Source organism: Drosophila subpulchrella, unplaced genomic scaffold (assembly GCF_014743375.2).
Source record: "Drosophila subpulchrella strain 33 F10 #4 breed RU33 unplaced genomic scaffold, RU_Dsub_v1.1 Primary Assembly Seq354, whole genome shotgun sequence".
Classification (NCBI taxonomy): Eukaryota; Metazoa; Arthropoda; class Insecta; order Diptera; family Drosophilidae; genus Drosophila; species Drosophila subpulchrella.
This window is the reverse complement of record NW_023665577.1, coordinates 7,568,184-7,588,570: the sequence shown is the minus strand read 5'-3', so window position 1 is coordinate 7,588,570 and position 20,387 is coordinate 7,568,184. Positions and strand designations below refer to the sequence as shown.

At 43.7% G+C, this 20,387-nt stretch overlaps 7 protein-coding genes across 13 annotated transcripts; 4 read left to right on the top strand and 3 right to left on the bottom strand.

The window, feature by feature from the left end:
* Positions 1-168: 168 nt before the first annotated feature.
* Positions 169-5,967, bottom strand: LOC119560007 (eukaryotic translation initiation factor 5B-like). 6 transcript variants are annotated; one of them, XM_037873281.1, is made up of 6 exons: positions 5,132-5,967; positions 2,830-2,990; positions 2,586-2,765; positions 2,224-2,499; positions 1,487-1,666; positions 169-1,365 (listed from the first exon to the last, which is right to left on the bottom strand). In XM_037873281.1, the coding sequence occupies exons 1-6, from the start codon at positions 5,142-5,144 to the stop codon at positions 460-462; spliced, it is 1,716 nt and encodes a 571-aa protein (XP_037729209.1). In that variant the 5' UTR covers positions 5,145-5,967; the 3' UTR covers positions 169-459. The 6 variants fall into 6 exon arrangements, with proteins under 6 accessions (XP_037729209.1, XP_037729211.1, XP_037729212.1 ...); XM_037873283.1 differs by having other exon boundaries at positions 171-1,365; positions 2,830-2,930; positions 5,132-5,965; XM_037873284.1 differs by lacking the exon at positions 2,830-2,990 and having other exon boundaries at positions 172-1,365; positions 2,586-2,821; positions 5,132-5,963.
* A 2,847-nt stretch (positions 5,968-8,814) lies between these two features.
* Positions 8,815-10,438, bottom strand: LOC119560008 (circadian clock-controlled protein daywake-like). Its single transcript, XM_037873288.1, has 3 exons — positions 10,337-10,438; positions 9,801-10,284; positions 8,815-9,349 (listed from the first exon to the last, which is right to left on the bottom strand). The coding sequence occupies exons 1-3, from the start codon at positions 10,404-10,406 to the stop codon at positions 9,145-9,147; spliced, it is 759 nt and encodes a 252-aa protein (XP_037729216.1). The 5' UTR covers positions 10,407-10,438; the 3' UTR covers positions 8,815-9,144.
* Positions 10,439-10,921: 483 nt separating this feature from the next.
* Positions 10,922-11,867, top strand: LOC119560257 (merozoite surface antigen 2). Its single transcript, XM_037873622.1, has 2 exons — positions 10,922-11,059; positions 11,119-11,867. Exons 1-2 carry the CDS (start codon positions 11,056-11,058, stop codon positions 11,829-11,831), a joined length of 717 nt encoding a protein of 238 aa, XP_037729550.1. The 5' UTR covers positions 10,922-11,055; the 3' UTR covers positions 11,832-11,867.
* LOC119560256 (leucine-rich repeat extensin-like protein 2) lies at positions 11,848-13,457 on the top strand. Its single transcript, XM_037873620.1, has 3 exons — positions 11,848-11,981; positions 12,042-13,157; positions 13,216-13,457. Exons 1-3 carry the CDS (start codon positions 11,978-11,980, stop codon positions 13,254-13,256), a joined length of 1,161 nt encoding a protein of 386 aa, XP_037729548.1. The 5' UTR covers positions 11,848-11,977; the 3' UTR covers positions 13,257-13,457.
* Positions 13,458-14,234: 777 nt separating this feature from the next.
* LOC119560318 (DNA-directed RNA polymerases I, II, and III subunit RPABC2) lies at positions 14,235-14,841 on the top strand. The gene is made up of 2 exons (XM_037873696.1): positions 14,235-14,351; positions 14,415-14,841. Exons 1-2 carry the CDS (start codon positions 14,323-14,325, stop codon positions 14,779-14,781), a joined length of 396 nt encoding a protein of 131 aa, XP_037729624.1. The 5' UTR covers positions 14,235-14,322; the 3' UTR covers positions 14,782-14,841.
* A 377-nt stretch (positions 14,842-15,218) lies between these two features.
* LOC119560934 (protein downstream neighbor of son homolog) lies at positions 15,219-17,269 on the bottom strand. Its single transcript, XM_037874669.1, has 3 exons — positions 17,101-17,269; positions 16,884-17,041; positions 15,219-16,833 (listed from the first exon to the last, which is right to left on the bottom strand). The coding sequence occupies exons 1-3, from the start codon at positions 17,146-17,148 to the stop codon at positions 15,333-15,335; spliced, it is 1,707 nt and encodes a 568-aa protein (XP_037730597.1). The 5' UTR covers positions 17,149-17,269; the 3' UTR covers positions 15,219-15,332.
* Positions 17,270-18,360: 1,091 nt separating this feature from the next.
* LOC119560752 (transcription factor Ouib) lies at positions 18,361-20,177 on the top strand. Of its 2 annotated transcripts, none has more exons than XM_037874370.1 (4): positions 18,361-18,523; positions 18,594-19,225; positions 19,473-19,586; positions 19,648-20,177. In XM_037874370.1, the coding sequence occupies exons 1-4, from the start codon at positions 18,416-18,418 to the stop codon at positions 19,769-19,771; spliced, it is 978 nt and encodes a 325-aa protein (XP_037730298.1). In that variant the 5' UTR covers positions 18,361-18,415; the 3' UTR covers positions 19,772-20,177. The 2 variants fall into 2 exon arrangements, with proteins under 2 accessions (XP_037730298.1, XP_037730297.1); XM_037874369.1 differs by having other exon boundaries at positions 18,361-18,541.
* The last annotated feature ends 210 nt before the right edge of the window (positions 20,178-20,387 follow it).

Sequence of the window (20,387 nt, the reverse complement as noted above, 5' to 3'; positions counted from 1 at the left end):
ACGGCGTAATATCGAAATGCCGTTGATTTTTCAAGTATCGAAGCATTGGCGCGCATTTTAAACTGTGTTCCCAGATACAATGATTACCCTGATTGCACTTTCTACCGTCTGCTTAGAAACCAAAAGGATTCGATTTCGCTATGGGATAAGGACAACCACAAATTTATTTTATAGTTTACAATCCGAATTTCAGTGTTAATAAAAAATATAAAAATCTATTTTGGTCTATAATATGACGTAATACAATACATTATAATAAAAATTCGTACTTTTATTCTTATGACAATCTATGAAATAATCAATAATTCTATATATAATGCAGTACTCAAAAAATATGGTGCGAACTAATTCTTTTGAACATTAAAGCTATCTAAGGCTAGGAGAATCACAATACATACTTCCAGCTTTTTCTTGATAAAGAGTTTCTTTCTGAACTAAAAATCATGTTTCTTGCAGCTTTTAAACGGGAGCCCGTCTTAAAGTATCCAAACTAAATGATACTTTTGAGTGCTCCACCAGGAACTTTTTGAGCTTGCGTTCCTGGCACGCCACTTTATCGGCCAACTCACGGAGTCGCAGATTCTCGGCCGCGAGGTCGGCCTCGATTTTTTTCTCCTCCTCCTCGCTTTTCTTCTTTTTTCGACGCGAGATGCGGCTTGCTTCGTTGTTTTTGATCCTGTCCTCGTAGGCCTTCCTTTGCGCCTTATTCATGCGCAACATAAGTTTGGGATTGGGTCCGTCGGCATGATCTTTGGCAGGACGTCCTCGTTTCCGAGTGACATTATTTCCACCGACTTGCGAGGAGATTAACTGGGAGGTACTAGCCACAGGGTGAACGGGCGAGGCGTGACCAGCGATCTCCTCGCTGAATCTTGTCTCGCTGTTGGACTCCCCACAGTAGGAGCTGGCTGATTCAGTTCTGTTCTCCTCTTCGGCACTACTATCTCCTTTTTTCTCCTCCTCCTCGCTTTTCTTCTTTTTTCGACGCGAGATGCGGCTTGCTTCGTTGTTTTTTAACCTGTCCTCGTAGGCCTTTCTTTGCTCCTTATTCATGCGCAACATAAGTTTGGGATTGGGTCCGTCGGCATGATCCTTGGCAGGACGTCCTCGTTTCCGAGTGACATTATTTCCACCGACTTGCGAGGAGATTAACTGGGAGGTACTAGCCACAGGGTGAACGGGCGAGGCGTGACCAGCGATCTCCTCGCTGAATCTTGTCTCGCTGTTGGACTCCCCACAGTAGGAGCTGGCTGATTCAGTTCTGTTCTCCTCTTCGGCACTACTATCTTCCTCTACAATGTCTGATTTTTCCGCTTCGATGATGGAGGTGTTGGAGGTGCTATTACTTGTGTCTGTGTTCACGAACTGCACATTAAAGAGAGGAAAGAATTCAAATATTGCTGGAGATCAGGTGGAAAACTCATTCAGCTGCGATAAGGGTTCATTTCTGAATGAAATAATTAATACGAGTTTAACAATAACTGACCTGGTCTATATTCAGGAATTCTATTTCCCCAATGCTGGGATCGGCATCACTGAACACCTCGGCGGTCCGGGACTCCTTGGCGGTGGCGCATGTGGTTGATGCTGAGATTGAGGAGATGGCGCTTCTATCCTCTTCGAATTCTATTTGGTTGGTGTCGCTACTTGTGTAGGCAGCCTTGAACTGTAAATTGGTAACGGAATAAAGTAAGCATAATGCTGGGGATACGGTGGACGAGCTTGTCGACAGCTTAACTACCTTATGAGCCAATTTCTCTAAGAGTAAGAAGAGAGAACAATGTTTATTTATTAAACTAAAGCTAACTACTAGTATTAAACTAAGACCTGACGGTGTTTAGTTTAGAGCCATATCAACTAAGGTCTTCAGATTGGGGTTTGAGTTGGCTTGTGGGATTACTTTAATATTACTTACCTATAATATTTATGTATTTACAAAATGTAATATTTATAAAAGTTTTTAATGATGCTAGTTCATATTTTATATTTAATTTTTGGAGAAATAGGGATCTTTGCGTGGAAAGAGCTGGGCAGGTACAAATAATGTGTCGAATATCTACCTGCTCATTTTTGCACAATGGGCACAGGTTTGTTTTTGTTCTGTAGAGGTAGTGAGCGTGAGTCGGGTAATTATTTGTAAAATTTACATATGAATCGAGAAAAACGTATTTTAAATATTTAAGCTCCATATGTTTTTCAGCAAAGTGAATAAACTAAGCTTACCTTCTCAAAAGGCAGGAATTGCTTGATGATTTCTGGCGTACTCGGAGCGTGAGTCGAATGACGTTCCAGTCGTCTGCGCTCGCGAGAATGCGTATGAGCTACGGAGGCCGTGGCAGATTCCTTGAGCGTGGAGATGGTAGGGATTTGGATGGCCACGACGTCGTCCCCGTCTCCACTACTACTATCGCAGATGATGGGCTCGACGGAGATCGGGGTTCCAAGGTCTTCGGCAGAGGAGGCTTGTGTGGTGCTAGTTCTGGTGTGGGCGCCCTCTGGCTGTTAATAGGAGGAAGGAAGGCGATTACTCACTGACTCTTTTTATGTAAATGTGTATCACTAACTTGAGTGTTACTAACACTTACCTTATGGGTAATATGTATGGGCGTTGGGCAGGACATCGAGAAGTCATCATCAGTGCTATTCCACTTGTCTTCCTCCAGAAAGAAGGGATATGGATACCTCTTGCCTTGGCGCTCATTTTCATATATATCAAAGTCAGGAATATCCATCTCGTTTTCATCCTTATCAAAGACAATATTATCCTTCTCAAATAACATTATAGTTCCGTTTTCGCTGTTGAACGTGCATGATGTTAATTCTACATACATGTTCCAGACATTTTGTGGCAAAAGAAAATCGGGTATCAAGTACTAGCATAGATTTAGCTAAGAATGAGTGCGCATAACTCCAAAAGACGATGATTACACCTTTTTTGTAAATAGTCCAATAATAGACATCATCAAACCAAAATCGTTTTTGTTCCAGTACTAGACATACATTAAAGAAAGACGAACAATATTCGATAATTGTTTGATTGAAGAGTGGTTAGAGCGTTAGAGTGGGCGGAACACCCTGCTGACTTGCGCTGCGCAGGAAGCCCAAGAATCCAACATTCTAGCTCTTATAGTTCCCGAAATCTTAGCGTTCATACGGACAGATGGGCAGACGAACTGGCTAGATCGACTCGGCTGATCCTGATCAAAAATATATGTATTTTATGGGGTCGGAAACGCTTCTTCTACTTATTACATATGTACTTTCCGACGAAAGTATTCTACGAGTAACGTGTATAATTACAAATGGTGAAATCAAGAGCGAGTCACTACCCAGCTGTCTCGCTCGCACCCTGTTTGTTGTGAAATTAGTCAAATGGATCGAAATAAAGCAAAATTGTGGAAAGGTTGAACAAAATGACATTGTTAATAATAAACCAACTAATTCGTAAATTCCCAGCCACTTAAAGAAATTACTATTTGGGAACTGATTTAGTTTTCCTTTTTTTGCTTGTGTGTATCAAGCAAGGGGGTGGTTTACCGTTGTGTTTATCATAAAATATCTATAAAGATATATACGCAGGTAAAAAGGACACTTCGCGCCGCACCGAATCGAATACAAACTATCTCGTAGTTAAAGATAGTCGTCAATTTTGATATTAGAGGTGCAGAAACATCGATGGAGATATCGATGCATCGATGTTTTTCCAATTTTCAAAAACATCGATGTTTAATTTGGATGGATAGATTCTAGGTTCCGTCTCTGGTCCTCTGGTCCTATCCGCCATATGCCGCTAAGTGCTGGCACTTGGTATTTTAAAATAACTAAGGCAACCGACTCCCGGTTTGTGTACATATGTATTAGAAATATTACTATAGGTTGGTCATACTATAAAGGGGGAGTGGGGACGGCAAAGATTGTACGCAGTCAGCAATTTGAACTCAGATTGAGAAAGATAGAGAAATGTTTTGAACTATCGTCTTATGGTACTTTAACAAGTGGAGCATGATGGTTGACGGGGTCAGTGGGAATAGGCTTTTCACATTTGTCAAAAATCCCAACTGGTTCACAAACCGAAGTTTATGAAATAAATTTCGGTTCATACAACTAATTGATGAAATTAACAAGAGAGGGAGAGTCGGTTTAGACACGATTGTCGAATGAGAGCGTCGGCTCGGTCGAACCCCTGCAAGCAATTGGACGAAGAAACTATCGCCTAACATCAAAAACTATCGTCTTATGGAAGATCAACACATTTTACAAAAACAAAATATACACTTATCGATAAGAAGTCACCATCTAATAGCGTCTTCCCACAGAGATCCATCAACCATCTATCATCCGTTGAACGGATGGTAATAGCGTTTTGCCGCTCCAAAAATTTCCCAGTTAGTTCCCCATCCAAATTTGACGGACTCTTTTATGCGATAGTAAGGCGATGTTTGTTCGGTACAACTCTGAGCTCTTCTTCTTGACAGTGGAAATTGAAACATTCACTACGAAAACGTAAACAATGATGAGAGGGAACAATCGAAAATGGAAGGCGCAGAAGCAAGAGGCTTGGTTCGATTAGCCAGATACGCTGTTATCGGGTGGTAGATGGTGGATGTGCTCTGTGGAAATCGGAGTTTCAAATTTCTAAAAAATTTCAACCGCTTCGACCGGATGCGCTCTATGAGAAGGGGGTATAAGTCCCTTCAGGAAGATAGGAAAACGATAGAACAAATTTTGCATAATATAAAACTGTGCGGAAAAACGATTTCCGGAGAAGTGTCGCCCATGTGGCACATTTTTTCCCAACGGGAGTCACTTCCGCGATCCGAATGCGATATCGCGGACGATCGATTTAACTTCTAGAAGTCTCTAAATAGGGTCTTCCGGGATAGAAAATGCTTGCAGGGATTTGGCACATTGCTGACACGTCGATGTCATTGGCACGTTGGTAACATGTGGAACTGCAGGGAATATATGTACATATAAACATAGAACCACTCAAAAGAACGAAAGTTCCGTCAAACAATATCAATAACATGTGTGCACCTAATGGCCTGAGGGAGAAGTCTACTTCCAATCTAAAGGGAACTAAGGCTACTCTGTGTGAGAGTGCCCAGAATGCAATCTTTCGAGCAGTCACCGTGCGTTTCCATTAGCTCTCTGAGAACGTGAATCTAAGGTAGTTGGTTGTCCATATAAAAGCGTGCTTTACAGGAAGACCGAAACACTTTTAATGAGCAGACTTTTTCACTGCATCTGCACTACGTGCGATCGTTTCGTACCGGCGGAGAAGAGAAAGGCAACTGAGCATAAAACTTCTCAGTCTCAACTTGCTACATTCATGATGGAATAAATGTAAGGTGGGCTCATCGGCTGCCGCCTCTTTCTTTTTTGGTCCGCTTACGTTTAGTGATATGAGAAAGGTTGTGTGCGGAGGACAATACACCAAAAAAATGATTTAGCAGTTTTCTCTACAAATACGAATTAAAGTGTAATATTTTGGAAATCTCCGAAATATTTAATGAGGAACTCATTGTGGTAGCAAACTAAGGGCTGCAGCCTTGCGCTAGCAACTATCACAAAAAAAAAACGGTCTAATATGTATGTAAAATGTATTGAAGAGTGTAGCAAGGGGAACCTTATTTAGTGCAACAGATATTCCTTCCTTCCACTCGGCTATATATACCTTATAGGGCCAAAAACGCTTCCTTTTACCTGCTACATGCTATCGACGAATCTAATTTACCCTTTCAACTTAACGGGGAGTCACTTCCCGAGAAATGTAAAATGTATGCAAATAAAAGACAATACTAGACATGGTAAGCGACAAATTTCCTTAAATCAATATTAAAGTAATTCTAACCTTAAATTCTAGGCCACGAAATACCTAAAATCAAAGCAACTACTTAACTTTTAAAGTGCAAGCATACCAATTACATTTATTATACCCGTTACTGGTAGAGTAAAAGGGTATACTAGATTCGTCGAAAAGGCAGAAGGAAGTGTTTCGACCCCATAAAGTATATATATTCTTGATCACAATCACTAGCCGAGTCGATCTAGCCATGTCCGTCTGTCCGGATGAACGCTTGGATCTCGGAAACTATAAGAGCTATAAATAATATAAAATAATAAAAATTTTAACTGAAATGTATTGTTCTCATCAGTCCCTATCGATTGACTCAAAAAAATGTTTGCAACGCCCACAAACCGCCCACAAACTTAAAAAAATCGTAAGTATAAACGTGGATATCTCGGAAACTATCAAAGATAGAGAATTGGGATCTCAGATTTAGATTCAGTAGCCTTGTACGCAGCGTAAGTTTGTTACGCGAAAATGCCACGCCCACTCTAACGCCCACAAACCGCCAAGCCTGTGGCGCCCACAATTTTCATGCTAGATTAAAAATTTTAACTGAAATGTGAAAAAAAATGTGTGTGAAAAATTTGCAACGCCCACTCTAACGCCCATAACGCTTAAATGTGTCTACCGCCGGTAGGTGGCGCGTTTCAATCTGGCTTTGCTGCTTGCATATCTCCATTTCCCTTTGGTCCCTTTAGCTGAGTAACGGGTATCTGATAGTCGAGGTACTCGACTATAGCGTTCTTCCCTGCTTTATATCAGGGGTCGGCAGCGGCCTATCTAGTGAGTATAGGGAAGTGTTCTGGCCACCCTCTGCTCGCCCACGTATAACGTAGATCAGTGGTCGGCACACACATACCATCACAAGTTTGCCTTGCATTAGTGTGAGTGTAAAAACACGAAGTTGGCGAGCAGCGCTCTGTAGCCTAACGTTTCTCTGGCTTGCACTGAGAATCTTTGCAAACGAACAAAACAATTAAAAAGATAGCATTGACAAAATATTTAACATTTTGTAATGTGTACCGATTTTTATATTTTACTTATTTTGCGAAGAACAATTCGTTTTTGATATTTAATCTGTACTCGCTTATCAGTAACTCAAACAATAACAACCGAGTGCTTTAGTACCCTATGTATAGGCTCGGTTATCTCGGAAATTGTGTGGGTCTGTATGACAAGTTGTACAAAGCTGGATAATATACATATAAGATTGAGCTAAGCATATGAGTGAGCGAGAGGCAAACAGGCGGCTAAAGCTTTTCGTCGGGTCTGTTTTTCAGGGCGGTACTCAGATGAGCTAAGGAAATACCAGATTTCGCGAGTTAATTTTCGAAGAACGCCGTTAGCCGCGGCCCAAAGAATAAGAAATTTAATCTTTGGCGGTGTTCGTGCAAAGGCGGTGTGGAAACTTTAAATTAAAAATGGAAGGAAAACTCCAAACTCGACTGAAGGAGGTCAGTGCAGATGAATTAGGACGCATAATCCAAGATGTTGCCCTTTATTGTGGGATTTCACCGACAGGAAACAATACCATAACAGAGATCCACTAAAGAATCCCAGTGTGAAGGAACATGCCGAGGGGACTTCGCTCTCTACATGGACATCCTACCGGGCGTGTCCTCGCAAAGAAAGTGAGATCTGGCCGAAGGAATTTGGTTGCGTTGTTCTAATAGAAGTATCTTTTTAGCAGAACCACCAGTAATATGATCTCCGACGACCTCTCCATTAGGACTCCGTACACCACCACCACCAGCTACTTGGCAGCTTAAGCGGAGCTGGAGGACCCGCTGTCTTCTATAGGGAGGAGGAAAATGGAGCGCCCACTAAGAAACAGTTAAAGAAGCCATAGCCAGCCATTGCCAGGATGCTGGGCGACTTCCTGCAGCATTAGCGGATCAACCCCGTTCCCAATCCGGCTCCCACATCCTCAAGGTGCAATATGCCTATTGGGACTCGGAGCTGGACTGCGGTGGCGCGGGAAGGATGGCGAAGCATCCGTGGGACGAGAAGGATGCTTTAAACTACTAATTTACATAAATAAAAGCATTCGTTGAACATTCCATTTATTATACCCGTTACTCGTAGAGTAAAAGGGTATACTAGATTCGTCGGAAAGTATGTAACAGGCAGAAGGACGCGTTTCCGACCCCATAAAGTATATATATTCTTGATCAGGATCACTAGCCGAGTCGATCTAGCCATGTCCGTCTGTCCGTCTGTCCGTCTGTCCGTCTGTCCGTCTGTCCGTCTGTCCGTCTGTCCGTCTGTCCGTCTGTCTGTCCGGATGAACGCTGAGATCTTGGAAACTATGAGAGCTAGGCTATTGAGATTTGGCGAGCAGATTCCTGAGCTTCTTACGCAGCGCAAGTTTGTTTCAGTAGAGTGCCACGCCCACTCTAACGCCCACAAACCGCCCAAAACTGTGGCTTCTACAGTTTTGATGCTAGAGTAAAAATTTAAACTGAAATGAATTGTTCTCATCAATACCTATCGATTGACCCAAAAAAAAGTTTGCCACGCCCACTTTAACGCCCACAAACCGCCCACAAACTTCAAAAAACCGTAAATATGAACGCGGATATCTCGGAAACTATCAAAGATAGAGTATTGGGATTTCAGATTTAGATTCCGTAGCCTTGTACGCAGCGCAGGTTTGTTATGCGAATATGCCACGCCCACTCTAACGCCCACAAACCGCCCAAGCCTGTGGCGCCCACAATTTTTATGCTAGATAACAAATTTTAACTGAAATGTATTGGTCTCGTCAATACCTATCGATTGATCAAAAAAAAAATTTGCCACGCCTACCCTAACGCCCACAATGCTTAAATCTGTCTTCCGCCGGTAGGTGGCGCACTTAAATCTCGCTTTGCTGCTTGCATATCTCCATTTCCCTTTGGTCCCTTTAGCTGAGTAACGGGTATCTGATAGTCGAGGTACTCGACTATAGCGTTCTTCCTTGTTTTTATTTTAATTTCTTTGTGTACCAGCAGTCTCAACTTTTTAAATTTCTCCAATTGATTTGTTTTCCGTTTGGACACAAATCCTTGCTACATGCATTGCGGGTGAACTTTGATTAATTGATACTAAAATCGTATCAAGTTGACCCTAAAAACGACCTTTTATACCCCGAATGAGTATCAAAATACTGCGAAATACCAAAATAATGTCAATTAGATGTTCTTCGTATCAGAGATTTTTTGACACTCAATAGTATCACATTGACACCTAAATAATGGCATATTGATGACGTTTCTTTTTTGGGTGTACGTAGATTAAAAAAAGCCCATTCAGCGATCAGGCAAAAACATATCGTCATAGGCGACGTTCTCGAATACTCCGTTCAAGATGGTTGTAAAGCCGTTTGAAAAGGACTTTTTTAGACCCGGCTGAAGTTCATTCCAGAATTCCACCCAATGCCTGTTGAAAACAGCGTTGACAGCAACCGTCAAATCTAAGTTTTCCTTGAACATGTCATCGAACCAAATGATCCAGCTAAGCAAACAAAAAATATATATTATAAATCTGTTAACTAATAAAAGAAAACAAAGACTTTAAAATGGTTTCAGAATATTTCATATTTCATTTGTGAACAACTTGAATTGGAATAATGAATGTATCGGATCATATTTGTACAAATAAGTTAATAAAACCTTGTTTTAGAAAAATTTAAATGTTTTGTAAAATTCTCAATTTAATTTTATAGTTCTGACTTTGCTTAAGAAGAAGTTATACTTAATTTAAGCATAATAAATTCTTAGTTCAAGAATATTTCATACTCGGCTTCGACCGAAAATGTTCTCCAATTAAGAATACTGACTTAAAAATGTTGTTTGTTTTCTGAGTGTGTATAACTATCATATTGCTCGACAGCTCTTCAGAAACAGCTTAATTTTTCAATTTGTATGCGATTAAAGAGTAAAGAATAAAGAGGTCGGTGACTTACCGACCCAAGTCGATGCTGGGCACCAGATCGTACACCTTCAGATACCTCTTGTTGTTTCTGTACTCCAATATCACCTTCAGGGTCAAAGTGATCCGGAAGTCCTGGAAGTCGGACTGCAGAGTGCCGGTGGTGTTGGCAGCGAGGAACAGCCACCGACCTTCCATGTCGTAGGTGGCCAAGTGCAGAAGCCGCGGAAGATGGGCCTTTATCAGGATCTGCTTCTGGTTCGGCTCCCGCAGGAAGCCCTCCACATGGGTAACCGTCGTGTTCTCGAAGCCCTTGTTTACGTTGTCTCGCATGTTAAAGTTCAGATAGATGGGCCCCCGATTCGGTGAGTCCAGAATGACGGTGTCCGGGAAGTGGTAGGAGTCCAACGGGGGCAGACCGATCGCAGGGATGCCCTTTGGATAAAGCTTGATCAGTGTATTGATGGACCGAACCAGGCATGCGGAGTTGCCAAATGAGCATTTTTCCACATCTCCAGCTACAAGTTAAGAGTTTTATAATATATATCCGAGGCTAAAGACCCCACGCACGTAGTTCTGCTCCAGAGATTGTGTTTAGAATATAGCAAAGCAGCCAAGTCAACAGAATCAACTTGCTCATACCGTTTGTCGGTCGCAACTGACATGGACATACATTAGTCACATTTCAGTTAATCTGAGACGAACAACTATAGAACGTTTCTCACTTGCAGGGTCTATATGCCTAACCAGTTTAGAAGGTTTTAGGAATTATAATACACGTTCTATAGAGTATTCGGATAGTTCCTGCTATGGAAGTTCGAATGTACTGTAACCTGATATAAGTTGAACTGTTGAGCAATACTTGCATAATGACACTTCATTACTAACTACTAATGTTAAAATGCTTCACAAACGCTTTAATGATAATCTAGAGCAAATTGACTTCCTAAATTAGCAAAATTTAAATGATAGCCTTGGCAATAGTCAAATAACATAACCCAAAATATTGAACATGAGGAATAACAAAACCATCAAATTAAAAAAATGCAAGTCTATAAAATGGTTTTCTGCCTTGGTTTATAAAATATTAAATTTCATGATCATTACATATGCAAATTTTTCGAAAATGTCGTGCATAATGCAGTAGAAGAATAGGCGAGCCAATCGTAAGGTAGCACTACAGCCAGAAAACCCCATTTGAGATCCCCGTCCGGAGTTGTCATTTTGCTTTAGCTGCCTGTAGCACAGCCTGTGGGGAGAATCGAAACTAAACCTCTTTTTTTTGGAAAATGTGTGAGTATCGAATGGGCAGTGGACCGCCGGCCACAGATTACTAACCTTTCCGCCGGCAGCGTCTCCGTGTGGCAAGTGCAACAACTGCCCCTGCGGCACCAGCGGCGGAGCCCCGCCCCCTCAGCAGCCGCCCCACCGCCCGCCGCCCTCGTACGCCCACCAGCCGCAGCAGCAGCAGCAGATGCCGGAAAGCTGTCCGTATCCAGGGCCCCAGGGATATGGGGCAGGAGCAGGTGGCTGCCAGGCCCAGGGGGCAGGAGCAGGGGCAGGTGGTTGCCAGGGCCAGGGGGCAGGAGCAGGGGCAGGTGGTTGCCAGGGCCAGGGGGCAGGAGCAGGACCAGTAGCAGGTAATTGCCAGGTGAACTCGTACCAGCCGCCTGGTGACCCCGCTGCATGCAGCGTGTACCAGAACCGGGGACCTCCGACCGTGGAGTGCACCTGCACACAGAACCGGAACCGCAACACCCCGCCCGGCGTCCAGGCGGACCACATCACCTGCAGCCGGGGTCCCCGGGAGCAACCGCCCGTCATGGAGACGCGCTGCACCTGCCACGAGAAGCCGGCCAAGATGGAGTGCTACTGCGCCCCGCCGGTGGCCCCGCCCCCCAACCAGCAGCAGCAGGCGATGGCCCAGCCCACCCATGCCAACGTGACCTGCGGACAGAGCCTGCCCAGGGGCCCGCAGCCCTATCGCAACCATCACCACCAGAGCCAGAACTCCTGCGGACACTGCCGGTCGCAGAAGAAGCAGAAGAAGTGCCTCATCCAGTGAGGGGAGACGATAGATCCCAGCAGGCGCTACCGAGCAGGCTACACAGATCCCAAACACTCATCATGACAGTACCCCAAAATTTTACGTTTAGCTAAATTATTAGTTTTGCGTTGCTTATCGGTTCAATAAAACCAATGTGACCCCCAATGGGCAAGTAGAACCAGTAGTATTTTAAACAGCTGCATCCATTCATGACTTTCCTCCGGACAGGGAACACTCCGACCACCAGTCAAGTGGGACGTAGGCCATCGCAGGACTATGACGAGGAGAGGATCTTCCATGGTAGCCACAGGAATTCGGAGCGGAGTCGAAGTCGCCACTGCTTCTTGGTTCGCTCGCAAAGGCCTCCGAATAGGGCCCTAGACTCGGGAACCCAGTGCTGTTGTCCTCCTCCCACGACGACGACCAGCTGCTGTTGTCCTCCTCCTTCCCCTACTCCTACTCCAACTCTTACACCTACTCCGCCTCCGGCTGCTCCTCCAGCCAGCAAACCCCGTCAGAGGTGCTGCTGTCCCTCACCACCGGAACCAGTGAGGCCAAGGGCATGCTGCACCACCGGAAACAAGCCCCAGAGATGCTTCAACAACTGTCCAGGAAACGGAAATGGTGGGCAAAGGGTGCGGAGGATCAAAGCTTGTCATCCGGATGCCTACCCCATGCCTGAGCTTCTGAGGACGAAGCCAATGAGCCTTCATCCTTTGGGCGCCAGATGCAATTGTGATGAGCGCAAGGTAGACACGCGCAGGACAGTAGCTATTGCTCCCGAAGAGCCCGTTCCTGTCGAACCAGAGCCACGAGCTGAGATCCCATACAGCGACTCGGTGAGATCCTTCCAGCCCGCTGTCCGAGCGATAAATGAAGTTAGCCAAGACCCCCACGATCCGTACTATCCGTACCCCCCACGGAATGATGCGCGTCTCCAGGAAGTGGATGCTCTGGGCACCTTTGATTTAAACCGATTTGATAGGGATGCCACCCACCGAGGTCCTGGTAGAAGAAGAAATGTTTCCATTCGGACATGCGTGGACTACGACTACGAACCTGAATATTCACCTCGCGAAAGATCCCATCCGCCTTCTAAGGTACATTCCGGGTATCCACCTCCTCGCGGTTCTCCCGGATATCATCATGCTCAGGGCCCTTCCAGATATCCACCGCCACAGAGGCCTTCTGGATATCCACCTCCGCGATCGCGTCCTCCCCCCGCATATGAACCTTCTCCAACAGAATATGCACCCCCTCCACCAACATACGCACCAAGAACTCGGTCACCTCCCCCATCTGGGCAACGACAATACGCGCCCAGAGCGAATCCGGGATCTTATGGTTTGTACTTTTCGATTAATCTTAGTTCATTTGATCTGAATCCCAGTTTATTTCACAGAAAATGCGGAAATCGAGTTCGTCAAGTGTCCGTATAGATGATGGATGCAAAATTCAAAATGCAACGTTTAGTACAAGCTAAAGCATACATATGCTTCAAAATTTAAATCAAATAACCAAAAACTCTTAATGATTTCGTATTTTTAAAGATTACCTACTTTAACAATGCAACGGTTTTAAAAAACTGTATCAGTTAAGAAGCAATATAAATCTGTTATAATAATAAATTCTTCAAAAACCCGTTGTTGCCTCAATCGTTTTATATAATAGAAATCCTGCCAAGTCAACATTTTAAGATACTATTCACAAAAATTCCCTATATTTTGAGATTACTTAACTAGTCCTGATTGTGTGCAAATTAACTTACAGATCAAACCGTGCAGTCCCATTTATCAACAATACACCAGAAATTCATCAAAAAAACTTTTTTTGTTGATTAATAATGCATCCATTTAAGTAGAAAATATTAATGAATCTAAAATAATCATGTCCTAGGTGCTCATCACAGAATAATTCATCATTTAGTTGATAAATTGTGGACTTCTCGCTTACACAACCCTACAAACTGGAAAGCCTTTTGACAATGTGCAACCCGTAAAGTGTAAAGGGGAATTGAGTTTCACGTAGCTCACTTTCAATAAAACCTTTTATTTTGCTTATTAAAAAAAGGACACCATTTTAAATGAGCAGGGAACTGGCACAGTTTGATAACCTAATCAATCGATAACAGCACTGGGTGTACAACCATGCAAGTTTGAGAGGCACTGGTGTTGCACAACACTGTATAACAGTACCGAAAATCCCCCTGCAGTCGAACGGAAGAAGATAGGGCTGTGGAAATATATATAAACAATATCATATCGATGATATATAATTTTTAAAAAAAGGCACAGAAAAGGATTTTGGTACTGAAATGTATACTTTACAATTTACATATATTAGTGATTAAAAAAAGTCCAAAAATATCACGATATAAACATTTATTTTTATTCAAAAAATATCGATATATTGATATTTTGATGTATTTTTCACATCCCTAGAAGTCGGACGCGTGCAAAACACGCCAAATTTGTATTATTTCATTTGTTATTAATAAAAGAAATCAACCATGGATGATGCAGACTACGATAACGATGAGTTAGTAAAGGCCTAATTGTCCAGTATACCATTCCTCTAACCGGATATTTGTAACAATTCCAGCGTTGGCGGCGACGACTTCGATGATGTTGACGAGGACGTGGACGAGGACATCAACCAGGAGGAGGAGGCGGACAACATCGAGATCATAGCCTCTGCCGGAGCGGGGGGTGGAGGAGTCCCCAAGTCCAAGCGAATCACCACCAAGTACATGACCAAGTACGAGCGCGCCAGAGTTCTGGGCACTCGAGCCCTCCAGATCGCCATGTGCGCACCCATCATGGTCGAACTGGACGGGGAAACAGATCCCCTCCAGATCGCCATGAAGGAGCTCAAGCAGAAGAAAATCCCCATCATCATCCGTAGGTACCTGCCGGATCACTCCTACGAGGACTGGAGCATCGACGAACTGATCATGGTGGACAACTAGCTAGTACACAACTTAATTACGCATAACGAAATATACAGACTAAGACTAAGCACAACCAAATGGTAGTTGAATTCCAGGGAAACTTGTCGATGAAGTTCAGGAATACCATGTAATAAACAACTTTCCGGAAGGTGGTAACAATTTTAGTTAGCTTTGAGCTCCCCAAAATCATTCGTAAACGCTATTTTTACCTGTCACAACAATCTTAAGTCGCATATTTCTTTTTTAGTCCGTTTAGTGGGTGTGTTTACTTGGAATCCTTTTATAAAAACTACTTTGGCCTATGGAGTAATTATCTTATTTCATTTCTATAGCATTCTTGGAGAAAGACAAGCTGAAAAGCACTTTTTTATCGACTTGGTTGCGCTAAGTTCAAAGTTATGTGCTCTTTAGGCCTTGGCAGCAAACTATTTCCATCAGACCACGCATTATCTATACAAAATTAGCTAGAACAATATTTTATTTCGCGTAACAAAATGTACAGATTAAGAATAATGCCGCAAAGCGAGCTGCTCTTCAATGTGATTTTTTAAGTTTGGAGAATTCGTTGTTTAACTCCATGCATATCCTTCGCCTCTTTGGTAGCAAATACGCTCCAAAAGGCCAACAGCATGTTGGCCAGTGCGGCAAATGGAACCCACCACTCCTGGCAGCAGGCCGCACTCCGATAGATTCTGCTCGCCAAAGACCTGCCCGGCGGCATCCTCTCCTTCACCATCCGGCAGTGGCGTCTCCGGACTCTCTAGAAGCTTTTGGGTGGCCTTGCTGAAAGCCAGTGTGTTGACGCTGCTGGCCAACGTGGAGCTGAACATCTGGCGGGTCTCGCATAGCAACTCCGCCACACTTGGCAGGAATGTGGGCAGGATCAGGCCCTTTATGTCCACGCTGAAGTAGTCGACGCCGTCTAGGCGGACTTTCTTGGACCGCGGAACCAAATGCTGCATGGTGGCCTTGGGAAAGGCCACTGGCGACAACAGAGTGGGAGGCACTCCAGCGAGGCGGCCCACTGTGCTAATGGCACTCTTGGCATTTAAAAGATAACTAAAGAATCCCTGGCACTCCACGCCATCAATGAGGAGCAGAGAGTTGTCGCTGAAATCCTCTCGCATCTCGGCAGCCTGCTGTTTCCTGGCATGCGAGGATTGGATGCGTCGCAACTCGCGCTCATCCACCCCCAAACTCTCCAGCCAGTCCTCGTCGTCATCCTCATCTTCCTGGGCAGGTGGAGGTGCCTCATCAGCGTTTTCTTGCCCCAATGAGCTGCTAGTGCTTTCCTCGGGGAAGCTGTTGTCGAGTGCGTTTCCGTTGACCTCACTTTTCAGAGGCATGCTGAACTCGATCCCCTCTTGCCGGAGGGCCTGTCGCATTCCCCGCGTCGATGGAGTGACCAGGGCGTGGCTCTCCGCCCGACCGCCCACACCGGCAGCCCGAAAGAGCACTGTAAAGGTGTTGGCACACAGGTAGAAGTACGGGCACTGGCGAGCCCGCAGCAACTGGAACAGTCCGCGGAAGCTGTAGTCCCACTCCTCGGCCAGAGCCTTTCGCTCCCGTTCGCCCACCACCACGCCCACGTTCTCCTTGGCAGTGCGCGGGAAGAGGGTCAGCCAGGGCAGATGGGGATGCTGCCAGTAGTAGGTGCACTGATTAAACCGCGTGGCGTCCGAGATGTCCAGCGTGCTCTCTGTACGCTGCGGATCCATGCAGCGCACGAAGCTGGTGAGTCCGCTGGCCAGCTGCGAGGTCTTCAGCTGGATGGCTGGCAGCTCTGTGGGACAAAAGAAGCGGGCTCTTGTCTTTAGGGACCAGTCCACTGGCAGGTGGACAGTGTGCTTCTGACGAGCGGCCAACTCCGCATCGTCCTCGTCCTCGGCGTTGTTTTGGGGCTGCTGGAAGAGCTTTGCAAAGGCTTGAGGATCATATTTTTGGAGGACGAACTTGGCGGCTGGTGGACGCGTGGGGGTTTCTCGCACAAAGCAGGAAGAGGCGGAGACCACTGGTTCAATGTCCGGCACTTCGGGATCGATTCGCAGCTTTTTGGCATCGTCTGTGGATCTGCGGGGGGAGCAGGTAATTGGGTTTCAGGGTGAAAGTTTGTCACTCACTTGGCAAATGGGTTCTTTCGCTTTTGGGCCAGTTTGGCCTCCAGCAGTTTGCTTTTATCAGTCTCATCCACCTGGAGTCCCGGTCGCTTATTGTTATTGTTGCTCACACGTGCGGCCAACTTGTTCTTCTTTTGCTTGAGCCGCTGCAGCTTTATGAACTGGAAAGTAAAACAACAACTTGAGTTGCTGGCAGGTGCTCCTCCGAGTCCATACCCACATCATCAGGTCGCGTCCATTTGGAAGCCAGACTCGCTTCGCTGGACATGCTAAATAACTAAGTTACCAATAGAAGGCTTATAAAAATTTATAAAGTATTTTGCTGATCTCCCGAAAAAGGTCTTCCAAATGTTTGGTAAAACCACAGAAAACATTAAATGCGCGCAATTTGAGATGTGCAAAAATAACAGATGGCATAACGATCGATTAGTTTGTTTTTTGCAAATTGTCCACCCCCGAAAAATGTAGAGGGTATTCCCTAAACGATTAAGTAGCTGAAAACTTTTATTTCGGTCAGCTGTTCCTCATCAGTGCCATAATAATTTGATTGTACGAAATTAAAGCAATTTAACAAACTCAAAGATGTTGAATATTTGACCAGGGAGTGCCTCACAAATGACAAGGATTTTTAAATAACATTTTAATTTAATTTTAGATAACCAAAATTATTCAAATGATGTATATTTTGAACTTAAAATTATTTGACCAGGGAGTGCCTCACAAATGACAAGGATTTTTAAATAACATTTTAATTTAATTTTAGATAACCAAAATTATTCAAATGATGTATATTTTGAACTTAAAATTAGATTGAATTCATTCTGAAATATGACTATCCTGTATTCATTGCATACTGTTAGACACCTATAAATTATATATAAAATTGGTTTTAAAACCCAAGATACTTGAGTGGTACCTCCCCTGTTATCTTATTATATAAAAAGTCATGGGCAGCATAAAACAAGCCATATTATAATCAGTGGCGGATCCACGGGGGGGGAAATTAGGGAAATTTCCCCCCCCTTGGAACCACAGAACCTGAAAATTTTACTTGTTTGCTAGAAAAATATTCTCTGCAATAAAAAAATATAACCACTTTGTTTACCTAAAAATTGGGATGGATAATTTTTGTTTTATAATTTGTACTGTGTTTCTCTCGCAATAATAAGTTTGAACCCCAAATCGAAGAATAAGTTCAATTTCCCCCCCCAAGAATCGTCTCTGGATCCGCCACTGTTATAATTAATACACCCATTTGTACGAATTCGTCTGGTTTTTATGTAAAGCGGTTCGACAGCATTTTTCCTGTTCGGAGAGTGTTTCTGCAACAGGGACCAAATTTGTCTGAACTAAAAATATGCCGATGGGCAAATAGAAATAGCATCGGTTAGACAAACGAAATAATATCGATGTGTACTAAAATATATATCGATTTACATCACCTGCGTGAGACCCTTATACCATCTCTAAGCCGCCTGCCATCACTACCTGCCACAACGTTTTACTAAAAGTAAACAAAATCTTTTTAATAAACAATGAACATCGCTCAAGTCTGCCGCATATGCGCCAACAAAATCAGGGACCAGAAGCGCGAGCGCAACGTATTTAAGTACTTGCGCGGAAAGTTGCTGTTGCAACTGAAGGTGATTACTGGAGTTGAGGTAACTTTTAAGTGTCCCGACTTGCATATGTTTACCATTTCGCTTCCATCAGCTGACAAGGAACCAGGGTCTCCCGGAGTTCATCTGCGAGCGCTGTTTTTCCGAGCTGGACTTGGCCACCAAGTTCCGCGAGCGCTGCATCTTCTCGCAGAAGTACCTGCTTGACATCAGGAACAAGAGCCAGGATCCGAGCATAGTTTACATAGATGAGGGTCCCGAGCCGCTGGATGAGCAGTTGATCGATGCGGATCAGTTGGAAGCGCAGGACGACGAGGAGTTCTTGGTCTATGAGGAAATGGTAGAGGATGGAGAAGACATGGACGAATTTCCACCGGATGACGATCCCGAGGCATCGGTGATGGCGGCCGCAGAAGCGGCGCACCAGGCGGATATCCAGGAGCAGCAATTGGAACGGGCCGCCAAACGTCGCAGAAACTTCTTCATCTGCGACGAGTGTGGGCAACTGTTCAACGACGAGTACGTCTACAATGAGCACCTGGACGGACACCAGGATCGCAGGGAGATGAAGCAGTTCTTTCCATGCCCCGATTGCCCGAAGACCTACACCAAGAAGGCTCTTCTAAAGCAGCACCGTGCCCAGGTCCACACTGGCCACCGCCAGTTCCGATGTTCCATCTGTAACGAGGTGTTCTCGTCTCTGGGAGCCAAGCTGCGTCACGAAAAGTAAGGAGTTCAATACTTAGTTTGGTCCTCCATATGACTTAAAGTAATGATATTCGGGGATTTCTGAAATCTTTATTAATTTTAAGATTGGTTTGATTTCCAAAATCTGTCTGTATCAGAATTTGATTTTTAAAATTACCAAAAATCTTAAACTAAAGTTTACTAGGTTTTTGTAGCCCTAGTAACCAACTATTAAAGTCCTATTAAGAATAAGTAAATATTATTGAGTAATTTAAAATGTTTCCAGGGCCCATCAGAACGAACGACCTTATCCATGCTTGGAATGCGGAAGGATTTTCAGCAGCGTCTCAGCTTTGCAGGCCCACTGTTCGACCCACTTAGAGGAGAACCGGAAGTTCAGGTAACCCCTCAGTTTTCAAAGCTGTTTATCTGAATATAAATTCCATTAACCCTTTGTTTAGGTGTGAGCCCTGCAATAAGGATTTTTTATCTCGAAAGGACCTGCTGGAACATACGAAAACCAAACCGCACAAGCGATTGGCTCAACATATGCAGGATGAAATTGAACTTATCTTTGACAGTTAAACGTTATTATATTCCTAAGTTATTATCACTCGATTTTATCAGTACATTCTTGGTATCAGACAAAGCTGATATGCGCGCTCTATCGAATAGTGAAACCGCTTTTATGTTTAATTAGTACACCGTTTTTAGTTAAACATTAAATCAGAAACATTAGATTATTAATCATTGGATCAGAACATAAAAAAATGATTAAATATGAATATAGTGCGATGATTTAATAGAGAGTCCCATGATGGCAAAAAATGGAAAGTATATAAACAAAATGTTCTTTCTGTAAGTTGGTTTATGATATGAAGGATCATATAGTTTCTTTATCTTTTTTATAAGACTTATCTATTTTATATACTCATTTTAGTTATCTTATGTTTTTAATCTTAAAAATAAATGGTGTTTTATGGATATTTAATTTTTGAAAAAGATAAACTTTTATCGGCGCTGTAAAGTCGAATTTTGCAATTTTAAAGCATTTATTCAACGCTTTAATACTTTTAACCACAACCTTTAAACGAACCTAAATGAGGAGCCATTTGAAGTGTATTAATGTGCATTAAATAAGTGCTTTATCTGAAACGCTTTTCTTCCCAATTTTGTGTACCACTCCCCAAGTTCCAATTAT

What these genes read in the sequence shown, in the direction of transcription:
- LOC119560007 (XM_037873281.1), bottom strand. An exon ending in CCACAAAATGTCTGGAACAT is followed by an intron (nt 2,766 to 2,829) that starts GTATGTAGAATT and finishes TTATTTGAGAAG; the next exon opens with GATAATATTGTCTTTGATAA. An exon ending in AATTCCTGAATATAGACCAG is followed by an intron (nt 1,366 to 1,486) that starts GTCAGTTATTGT and finishes TTTAATGTGCAG; the next exon opens with TTCGTGAACACAGACACAAG.
- LOC119560008 (XM_037873288.1), bottom strand. Translation starts at nt 10,406, where the DNA reads ATGAGCAAGTTGATTCTGTTGACTTGGCTGCTTTGCTATATTCTAAAC. An exon ending in AATCTCTGGAGCAGAACTAC is followed by an intron (nt 10,285 to 10,336) that starts GTGCGTGGGGTC and finishes CTTAACTTGTAG; the next exon opens with CTGGAGATGTGGAAAAATGC. An exon ending in CCCAGCATCGACTTGGGTCG is followed by an intron (nt 9,350 to 9,800) that starts GTAAGTCACCGA and finishes TTGTTTGCTTAG; the next exon opens with CTGGATCATTTGGTTCGATG.
- LOC119560256 (XM_037873620.1), top strand. An exon ending in AGCGAATCCGGGATCTTATG is followed by an intron (nt 13,158 to 13,215) that starts GTTTGTACTTTT and finishes TTTATTTCACAG; the next exon opens with AAAATGCGGAAATCGAGTTC.
- LOC119560318 (XM_037873696.1), top strand. Translation starts at nt 14,323, where the DNA reads ATGGATGATGCAGACTACGATAACGATGA. An exon ending in GCAGACTACGATAACGATGA is followed by an intron (nt 14,352 to 14,414) that starts GTTAGTAAAGGC and finishes TAACAATTCCAG; the next exon opens with CGTTGGCGGCGACGACTTCG.
- LOC119560934 (XM_037874669.1), bottom strand. Translation starts at nt 17,148, where the DNA reads ATGTCCAGCGAAGCGAGTCTGGCTTCCAAATGGACGCGACCTGATGAT. An exon ending in AATGGACGCGACCTGATGAT is followed by an intron (nt 17,042 to 17,100) that starts GTGGGTATGGAC and finishes TTTACTTTCCAG; the next exon opens with TTCATAAAGCTGCAGCGGCT. An exon ending in CGAAAGAACCCATTTGCCAA is followed by an intron (nt 16,834 to 16,883) that starts GTGAGTGACAAA and finishes CTCCCCCCGCAG; the next exon opens with ATCCACAGACGATGCCAAAA.
- LOC119560752 (XM_037874369.1), top strand. Translation starts at nt 18,416, where the DNA reads ATGAACATCGCTCAAGTCTGCCGCATATGCGCCAACAAAATCAGGGAC. An exon ending in GCCAAGCTGCGTCACGAAAA is followed by an intron (nt 19,226 to 19,472) that starts GTAAGGAGTTCA and finishes AAATGTTTCCAG; the next exon opens with GGCCCATCAGAACGAACGAC. An exon ending in GAGGAGAACCGGAAGTTCAG is followed by an intron (nt 19,587 to 19,647) that starts GTAACCCCTCAG and finishes CCCTTTGTTTAG; the next exon opens with GTGTGAGCCCTGCAATAAGG.